General features: G+C 40.3%; 1 protein-coding gene across 2 annotated transcripts in view; it reads left to right on the top strand.

Moving 5' to 3' along the window:
- TRAF3IP1 (TRAF3 interacting protein 1) overlaps positions 1-7,403 on the top strand; it is a 47,346-nt gene extending 39,943 nt beyond the window's left edge. Inside the window, exons 15-16 of one of the 2 annotated variants that reach the window (XR_012849490.1) lie at positions 161-424; positions 7,267-7,403. Coding sequence is in view for 1 of the 2 variants with exons in the window: in XM_075829589.1 (XP_075685704.1) it covers positions 161-326 (166 nt within the window). In the remaining variant the exon portion in view is untranslated. Of the gene's footprint in view, positions 1-160; positions 1,633-7,266 lie in introns of those variants that run through there. The other variant, XM_075829589.1, reaches the window with a different exon arrangement.
- Positions 7,404-10,640: the final 3,237 nt, after the last annotated feature.

Raw genomic sequence — 10,640 nt, 5'->3', positions numbered from 1 at the left:
GATGTTTTTTGGCGCTGAATCAGACGCGGTTTCAGCATCAATATCGGTGCCAAAAAAAACTCAGTGTGAACTGGGCCTTAAAGGTTTTGCCAGATCCATTTGTTCATCAGCAGAACCAGCAATATACATGATATATCATTATCTTTTTCTATGTTATCAGTGTCACTGACACCGCTGTGGATCCCCTCAAAGCAGAACTTGCCGAACTTGAGCAACTGATCAAAGAGCAGCGGGATAAAATATGCACAGTTAAAGGAAACATCCTACGGAACGAAGAGAAAATCCAGAAGATGGTTCAGAGCGTTGGCGTGTCTAACAGAGACTGAATTTTTCGCTGAAATTCTCATTCCATTACTCAGTGACATATTTTATATGTTTACACACATCCAGTCATAAAAATCTATTTATTTGGCTTTTGTTCAGGGTGAGTGTTTATATTCTATGCATTGCTTGGGAGGTTTTGTGACAATTTTGCGAATAGCAGCCCCCGTTTTGAAGTGCTCTACTTGTCATTGGCTGATCTCCATAATTCTGGAATAGATTGATCTCCCTTACTGCACATGAATTAACTTCTCTTACAATACTCTAAAGACATGTCTCCTTTTTTAGCTTTTCCTTAGTAAATTGGTGGGTTATGAATAGCCTCTGACAATCCTGCATAAAGGCCTCTATCCATATTCGTTTTTAGGCCTAGACAATTTTGGTAGAATTAGTTGATACTCTAATGTCTACGATGGGATTTAGGCATTAGATTGTCTCCTGATCTAATAAAAACTGACTGAATCTGGCTACAAATATTTAAGGTCTATAGCACCTTAAGGTGAATGTCCACCCTTGAATATCATATAGTTTTTTTTATAAAAAAATCTAAGTTGGTTAAAAATGCTATGTTTATTAATTTCTTAATATATCTTTTTAGCATTTAGGGCTCTGTTTTTTGATACAGAGCACCAAAACCCCTGCATAGACATAGATGTAAAATATAACATGCTGCCACTAGAGGGAGCTTACTGCATACTGTTTATAAGTTAAACTCAATAATAAGGAAGTATGCAGTAAGCTCCCTCTAGTGGCAGCTGCAGGCAGCCAGCATGTTATTTTTAGAAGAGCTATCCGGGAGTGTTTTAATTGTAGAGGAGGGCAGGGAAGTTTATAAAATAATAAATGGGTACTAATACTTTAAAAAAAAAAAAAATGCCCCCACCCCGCTTTATTGCTGCTTTATTCAAGCTTAGGCTGTGGTCACGTGCCTTTGACTGGTTACGTGCCTCTGCAGCCAATCGCTGGCATCAGCAGTGATGCCATGAACAGCACATGACTGCTGAGGCCAGCGATTAGCTGCAGCGGCATGTGACGAATGAATGGCACATGACTGCTGCCGGAGCTTTCGGGACCAGAGTGGTGGTGAATGGGATGTCCGAGCTGGAGCTGCCCTCCTGTAAAATGTCTATGTCTCTGGAGGAGATTTGGAGCTTTTGTATCAGAAATATAGAGCTACAAATGCTGTAAAGATTTATTACAAAAAGAATCCGTACAGAATTTTGGACCCCACCAAAACAATATTCTATCAGATAAAGTTTAAACTATATAAATTTGATGACCACATTTGACCATCTGTGCGACGTCCTCAAATACTATCCTATTGTTTCCTGTACAATATCGGTGGCTGCGGCTTACCAGAATCTACATGAGACAAAAGAAATGGCTTAAAGGGATCCTGTCGCCATCATTTCGCCTATTTGAACCAGTAATACCTGGTGGAAGTGGGTGAAAAATAATTTGTATGTAACCTATAATTATCTTCTAAGTAGGCTCCGTACCTTTTTAGTATTCCATTCTTTAGTGTTCCCGCGCCGTATACTAATGAGCATAAAAGAGTCAAATCTCGGATTATTACCATAAAATGTGCAAAATGTTTGCAGACCGTTATTTACGGTCATAAGAGGAATTTAGGAGAGGGGATAACGGCAATGTGCTCGACAGCAGCGGCCAACCAGGGGAGAGCACAGTTCAATAGATGAAAATGCTGGTGACAGGTTCCCTTTAAATTTGGTGGCCAAATCTGCAGCATATACAATGTATATGGCCAGATTTGGAACACATTCATTTTTAATGTTGCACACAAAATGTCTAACTAGATGGCACTTCCTCAGATCTCATCTGGTGTCAGTCCTGGGAACAAAGTTGACAACTTCTAGTTCATTCATAGTAACTTCCAATAATGTATATATATTCATAATTGTCCATTTGGCCCTTGTTTCCACACCGACTGCTGCTAAATTAAAGAGGCTCTGTCACCAGATTTTGCAACCCCTATCTGCTATTGCAGCAGATAGGCGCTGCAATGTAGATTACAGTAACGTTTTTATTTTTAAAAAACGAGCATTTTTGGCCAAGTTATGACCATTTTTGTAGTTATGCAAATGAGGCTTGCAAAAGTACAACTGGGCGTGTTTAAAAGCAAAAGTCCAAGTGGGTGTGTTTAAAAGTAAAAGTCCAAGTGGGTGTGTATTATGTGCGTACATCGGGGCGTTTTTAATACTTTTACTAGCTGGGCGTTCTGAAGAGAAGTAACATCCTCTGAAGATCGACTTACCTGCAAACGCTGATGCTGCTACAGAATCAGCTGTAGCCTCTGGTGCCGATGTGGCCGTCACGATGCAGGACCTGTGAGTGACGTCACAGATCTGCACTGTCAGAAGCTGGGCGTTCTGAAGAGAAGAGGATGTTACTTCTCTTCAGAGCGCCCAGCTAGTGAAAGTATTAAAAACGCCCCGATGTACGCACATAATACACACCCACTTGGACTTTTACTTTTAAACACACCCACTTGGACTTTTGCAAGCCTCATTTGCATAACTACAAAAATGGTCATAACTTGGCCAAAAATGCTCGTTTTTTTAAAAATAAAAACGTTACTGTAATCTACATTGCAGCGCCTATCTGCTGCAATAGCAGATAGGGGTTGCAAAATCTGGTGACAGAGCCTCTTTAAGTCAGAAACTTCTGTGTTGCATAGATGGCAAAGCAAATACAGGAGATGTTGACTGCAGATTTTATATTTTGTTGTGTACAAATAATTTATATTCCTATTAATCACATGATAATACTTGTGTGAACATTTTGTAAAACTTGAAGCATTACATTCTATCAAATTATGTTCTAATGTTTTCTATAAAATCTAACAAAACAGGCTACGTCTCTACTCCATTATATTCTCCTGCGTGTCTATATATGTATTCTATTTATCAGTAATGTAGCGCTACATCTAATATTTGTAATGATTACATCACAATGTGTATAAGTTGGCACCAGCAGCAGATTGGCTCAAAAAATGATGACTTGGATGCAGTTTTCTATAATAACATCAAATGAGCCATTCATTCCTAAGGCCCCATGCACACGACCGTAGAAAATGCGGTGGCTGTCCGCGGCCAGCCGTGCCCTTAATTGCGAACTGTGATTACGGGCACGGTTGTGTGAATGAGGCCTCATAGTGCCGATTTCTCCGTGTGCTGTAAGAGGCAAAACTAGTGTAAGGGCTTATTCACGCGAACGTTGTATATGTCTATGAGAGGGCCGTTAAAATAACGGCCGTCACACGGATGCATGTATTTCAATGGGGCCGCTGTTTTAACGGACCGTGTGAAGGGTCCGTGGAAAAAAATAACATATACTATTTTCTTCTGTACTCACAGATCCCTCAATAGACTCAAGTCTATGAGGGATCCATGAAAACGGGTCCCACACGGGTGCAACTCTGACGTGAAAAACTGCAGTTTTTCACGTCCGAGTTTGCACCTGGTTATGTAAACGTAGCCTGAGGCTGTATTTACACACAGCGTTTTAGGTCAGGTTTTTATGTTTTTGGGTTGCTAAAACGCAGAGGCCAGATGTTTTCTGGTGGTCAATAGGAGAATATGAAGTTCAGAGCGTAGCTTTCATTTTTTTTTTTTTTTTAGTTGCTCTGGAAAAATGAAAGCTCCTCTATGGGAATAAGGCCAGTTTTTCCTTTTAGACAGTTTTGATACATAAGGCCCGATGGCCCACAGACATGAAGCAGTCTGTGACAAAAACTGCCGTAAAAGTAGCTTGTGACAAATTTGTGCTCATTTGCAACTTGTTACATCACAATAACGCCTCTACAGGAGTGATCAGAAATCTGTCTCATGTGTATCCTTGCGCTCACGGGCTGATCCCGTTTCATACTAAGCGGGTAACTTGACTATATGTTACTTTCAACACTTCACTGCTCGTTTAACTCTTTAGATGCCGCAGTCCATAGCGAGAGCAGCATCTAAGCCATTAGAAATAGAGGGGCGGCCCCCTCTGTCGTTCTGTCATAGGTAGTGCAATGTATTAGAAAAAAAAACTGACAGTTGGACTTTCAAGTCCCCTAGTGGGACTAAAGAATAGTGTAAAAAAAAGTTGTAACAAAGTTTCAAGTAATAAAATGCAACACTATCGCCCTTCTTTCCTTATCGAGTACATTATTATTGAAAAAATAAACCATACGTATTTGGTATCGCCGTGTCCGTAAGAGCCTGAACTATAAAAATGGTATTTATTCCACGTGGTATACGTTGTAAGAAAAAAAACGTAAAAAACCATGCCAGAATTTCTGTTTTTGGTCACTTTGCCCTACAAAAATTGGAATAAAAAGTGATCAAAAAGTCGCATGTATCAAAAAATGGTACCTATAAAAACTATAGCTCGTCTTGCAAAAAACAACCACTCCTACAGCTCCGTTGATGAAAAAATTAAAAAGTTATGGTACTCACAACATGGCGACTGAAAAAATACATTCTTTTTACAAGAGTAATTTTATTGTGCAAAAAGTTGTAAAACGTAAAAAAGCGCTATAAATTTGTTATCGCCGGAATCTTACTGACCCGCAGAATAAAGTTAACATGTCATTTAGAATGCATGGTGAACGCTGTATAAAAAAAAAACTGCCAGAATTGCTGTTTTTTGTTCACCTTGCCTCCCAAAAAATAGGATAAAAAGTGATCAAAAAGTCGCATATACCCTAAAATGGTACCAATAATAACTAAAGCTTGTCCCGCAAAAAAACAGCCCTCATGTCATAACGTCTATTAAAAAATAAAATTAGTTAAGGCTCCAATAAGTCAGGAAAGAAAAATATGCAGTTGTGCAGCCCGAGGGAAACATTTCTTCTGTTTCAAGAGGCGATTTATCAAAGCCCTAAAATTAGGGAACCAGGAAGGGGAGGGCCCAAACATATCTGCTGGAAGTGAGGGCGCCCATATTATACCAGGACAACACTTTCCCAGCAAAATTCCCCAAACTGCAAAGATGCCAAGTGTGGGCCAAAAGGGGGATAAGAAAGGACATAATTTCTGTGTGACACCGGCCTGTGCAGAAAGGATTGCTTCACAGCGTAACAAATATCTATGGATTATTTTTTTTATTTTTTTACCCCAATATTATACCACCTGACTATGTCCCTGATGTACTACGCACAGATTACATGTACCCCCACATTATAAACTGAAATACCAGTAAAACTCCAAACAAAACTACTACCAAGCAAAATCCACGCTCCAAAAGCCAAATGGCGCTCCCTCCCTTCTGAACCCTACAGGGTGCCCAAACAGCTACCGTGTTTCCCCGATAGTAAGACACCCCCGATTGTAAGACGTATCGGGGGTTTCAGGGGGGTCGGCTAATATAAGCCGTACCCCGAAAGTAAGACATATGTCTTACTTTCGGGGAAACACGGGGGTATTGCCGCCTCCTGCCCACTTCCGCGCCGCCCCCCTCTCCATACGTCACCGCGCCGTCCCCTGCACTTGCTCCTGCTGCAACTGCCGGAATCGAAGCGCGCGCCGATTCCGGCAGTTTAACCCATTAAATGCCGCTGTCAATAGTGACAGCGGCATTTAATGTGTTTGACAGAGGGGGGAGCTCCCTCTGTCACCCGATCGGCGCCCCCGCAAACAAATCGCGGGTCGCCGTCGGGTTTCCATGACAGCCGGGGGTCTAACAAAGACCCCCAGGTCTGCCTTCAGCATCTGCCTGTTAGGCGATGCCGGAGGCATGACCTAATAGGTTGCCTGTCAGTTTTACACTGACAGGCAATAATGCTTCGGTGTACTAAGTATACCAAAGCATTATATATGCGATCGGCACATCGCATAGTGAAGTCCCCTGGTGGGACTAAAAAAAAAAATGTAAAACAGTTAAATAAAGTTTGTGAAAAAAAAAAAAAAAAAAAAATCGACAATTTTTTTTACAATATAAGACATACCCAGAAAGTAAGACATAGTGGGGCTTTTGGGGATAAAAAGAAAGTAAGACACTGTCTTACTTTCGGGGAAACACGGTATTTACTTCCACATGTATAGAATTGCCATACCTGGGAGAACCCTTTTAACAATTTTTCGAGTGTGTCTCTCCAGTGGCACAGGCTGGGCACAACATATTTGCCACTGAAATGGCATATCTATGGAAAAATTTCAATGTTAACTTTGCACCATCCGCAGCGCAATCATTTATAGAAAAAGCCTGTCTTTTAAAATGCTCACTACACCCCTTAATAAATGCCTCGAGGGTTGTAGTTTCCAAAATGGGGTTTCTTTGTGAACCCATACTTTGAAAATCACCAAATTAGGCCTCGACTTCGCATGGTACTCTTCAAATTCTGAGCCTGGTCGAATGTCCAGGCAAAATATTAGGGCCACTTGTAGAGTGATTCCAAAACCAGCAAACACAGCATAATAATTAAAGAGCTGTCTTGTTATGGTGGCACAAACTGGGCACCACATATTGGCATATCTATGTAAAAAAAAAAAAAAATTTTCACTCTGCAACATCGAGTGCACACGAATTTCTGCATAGCACCTGCGGGGTTAACATGCTCACTCCACCCCTAGGTGAATACCTTGAGGGGTGTAGTTTCCAAAATGGGGTCTTTTCTGGGGGGTTTCCACTGTTTGCGTCCCACAGGGGCATTGCAAATGCGACATAGTAATCAGAAACCAATCCAGCAAAATCTGTACTCCAAAAGCCAAATGGCGCTCCTTCCCTTCAGAGCCCTACTGTGTGCCCAAACAGCAGTTTATTATCACAAATTGGGTATTGTCGTACTCCGGAGAAATTGCTTTACAAATGTTGGGGTGATTTTATTTCCTTTATTTGTTGAGAAAATGAAAAATTTGGAGCTACAGCTACATCTTATTGAAGAAAAAGGATTTTATTTATTTTCACTGTCCAATTCTATCTCAAATCTTTGTTTTATTGAAGATGAACAACAATAGAACATCCTTACATAGATCATGAGGAACAGGAGGGGAAGCTTACAGCACGCAGGCCGAAGTTTCTCACAAGAATGATAATACAGGATGAGAAGCATTAGAATATAAACATTAGTAACTATATACAAGGTACCCATGTCACAGTATGAGAAAATTAAATCAATAAGATAATGTATGAGAGAAATATGATGAAATACATTGTTTGAGAGTAAGAGGAGTAATGTTAGGGTCTTCATATTTGGAGGGAACCCGTGTAGTCATAAGGTTTTAAATTTTAGCTGCCAACTAAAGATCATGAGGGTCAACTGAGGGTGGGGAGGGGATAGAGGCACGGAAAGTTAGCCATAGTGTCCACATCTTCAGATAGATAACATGCTTTCTGAGTTCCCAGCTCAAGAGCTCCTCCATCCTGCAAATGGAGTCCATCTTATAAAACCACTCACGGAAAGTTGGAGGTTCGGTCGATTTCCAGTGGAGTGGAATCTGTAGTTTGGCCACCGTAATCATTTGAGTAATCAAATCATAACGTTTCGGGCAGAAGTTTTGCGATGGAGCCCAGAGGAGGATAAGAGGAGCTCTGAGGGGGAGGGTTTGTTTCGAAACTCTCTGAATTGTGTCAGCCACTTTATCCCAAAAGGGCTTGATCAAGGGGCAATCCCACCAGATATGGGATATGTTACCAACGTCAGAATTACATCTCCAACACTGGTTGGATGGGATCAAATAAATTTTGTATAGAAAATCAGTTCTGTACCACCTGGTTATGGTCTTAAAGTGAATGTGTCGCTAGAAATGTTTTTTGTTTTTTTTAGTTAAACAGGATATAAATGGTTACACATTGTTGTAATTTTGTAAATTTTTTCACAAGTCAGGAAATATTATAAATTAGATTCTAATTTATAATATTTCCCTGTGCTGGTCACTAGAGGGAGCAATTCCCAAAATTGCAGCATTGGCATGTGGTAAAGCAACCACATTGCTTTATGCTGCAAAATTTGAGAAAACTCACTCGCTCTAGTGAGCGCTCAGAATCCCCCCCTCCTTTATCCTGGCTAGTGCCGGGAGAAACTAGGGGATTGAACGGTCAAACCTCCTACACTGTGTGTCGCCATTTTTTGAGCTAACACACAGTGTAGTAGGTTTACATACACTAGTAAACACACAGTAAAACACTTACTTACACAGAAATAACTTACCTGCTCCAGTCGCCGCCGCTCCCTCTGGTCCATCCGCTCCGTCTGCTACCGCCGCTCCAAGTGCACAAGTCCGGAAGCCGCGACCGTAAGTAGTAATCTTACTGTCCGGCCGCGACTTCCGGTCTACAGCGTCCTCAAACAATCCCCCCTCACAAGAAAATGGCGCCGGATGTCGCTCGGCCGAAGAACTTCCATTTGGACTGTGTGGGAGCGGCACATGCGCCGTTCCCACACAGACGGCGTACACCATAGTGAATGCGAACGGCTCCCGTTCGCATTCTCTATGGGGATGTATGTGCCGTATTCCATCTCTGTATGTGTGGTTAATCGACACATACAGAGATGAAAAAATAAATGGCAGCCCCCATAGAGAAGTTAAAGTTAGAAAAAAAAAAAAAAGTAAAACACAAACCCACGAATAAATCAAATTAATTTTAATAAAACACTAAAAGCAAATTGATATAAAAAAATTTTTTTTCGCAACACCCGTCCTTTAAAAGAGTTCTCTTGAATTTTAACACATCTAGAGAAGCCAAACATATGCTTCAAAATAAAAGAGGTATCTTCCTTGCTGAAGGTGACGTCTAGTTCCTTCTCCCAGGCTAGTATAAAACTAGGTTTGGCAGGAGAGCCATCTAAAATCAAGCCAGAGTATATCTTAGAGATTAGGCCTTTAGGAAGAGCAGGTAATAACAAATATGTCTCCAGCCAGGAGGGTTCTGAGATATCCGAGAACATCTTCAGAAAGAGATTGCTTGTTTCTCTGAAACCCAGGGAGTGTAAGAAAGGGAGGGTCGAGTGTGTATCTTCAGGTATCACTGCCCTATTCTAATAAAATCTATGAAACACCTGAGGTGGTCAAAATGCTCACTACACCGCTAGATGAATTCTTTAAGGGGTGTAGTTTCGTGAATGGAGTCGCTTTTTGGTAGTTTCCACTGTACTGGGGGCTTTGCAAAAGCGACATGGTGTCAAGAAACCAATCCAGAAAATCTGTGCTCCAAAAGCCAAATGGCGCTCCTCTTCTGATCCTTGCTGTGTGCCCAAACAGCAGTTTATGACCACATATGGGGTATTTTCATACTCCAGAAATTGCTTTACAAATGTTGGGGTGCTTTTTTTTCTATTATTTGTTGAGAAAATTAAAAATTTTGAGCTAAATCTACGTCTTATTGAAGAAAAAGGATCGTTTTTGTTTTCACTGCCCATTTCTAATAAAATCTAAAACACATGTGGGGTCAAAATAGTTTCTGATATATAAGGCCCTCAAAGCTACTTCACAACTGAACTGGCCCCTATAAAAATAGCCTTTTGAAATTTTCTTGAAAATGTGAGAAATTGCTGTTAAAGTTCTAAGCCTTGTAACGTCCTAGAAAAATAAAAGGATGTTCAAAAAATTATGCCAATCTAAAGTAGACATATGGGGGATGTTAATTCGCAACAATTTTGTGTAGTATAATTGCCTGTCTTACAAGCAGATACATTTAAATATAGAAAAATGCTAATTTGTGCAATTTTTTTGCTACATTTTGGTGTTTTTCACAATTAAATACTGAATGTATCGACCAAATTCTGCCAGTAACATAAAGTCCAATGTGTCACGAGAAAAAAATCTCAGAATCGCTTCGCTGTTTTTTTGGTCACCTCATCGCTCACAAAAAATCGTACCAATAAAAACTGCAGTTCACCCAACCAAAAAAAAGCCCTTAATTGATGGAGAAATAAAAAAAAGTTATGGTTCTCAGAATATGGCGACACAAAACAAATATTATTTTTAACAATTCATTTTTTCTTTGTAAAAGTAGTTAAACATAAAAAACATATATATAAAATTTGTAAATTCTATAAATCGTATTGACCCATAAAGTTAACATGTCGTTTTAATTCCATGGTCAACGCCTTAAAAACAAAACCCACAATGCAATGGAGGAATCGCTGTTTTGTTTCCATTCTACCCCACAAATATTTTTTTTTCCAGTTTCAATAGATGGTGCCATGAAAAATTAGAACTCATCCTGCAAAAATCAAGCCCTCATACGGCTTTATCAACGGAAAAATAAAAACCGTATGGCCTTTTGGAAGGCGGGGAAGAAAAAGCAAAAATGAGAATCCGAAAAATGTTGGAAAGGGGTTAAACTCTCATACTGTGCCGCCGTGCGGCTCCTAA

This window comes from Rhinoderma darwinii, chromosome 6, assembly GCF_050947455.1.
Source record: "Rhinoderma darwinii isolate aRhiDar2 chromosome 6, aRhiDar2.hap1, whole genome shotgun sequence".
Lineage (NCBI taxonomy): Eukaryota > Metazoa > Chordata > Amphibia > Anura > Rhinodermatidae > Rhinoderma > Rhinoderma darwinii.
The sequence above is the reverse complement of the archived record's forward strand: the minus strand, read 5'-3'. Positions and strand labels throughout refer to the sequence as shown.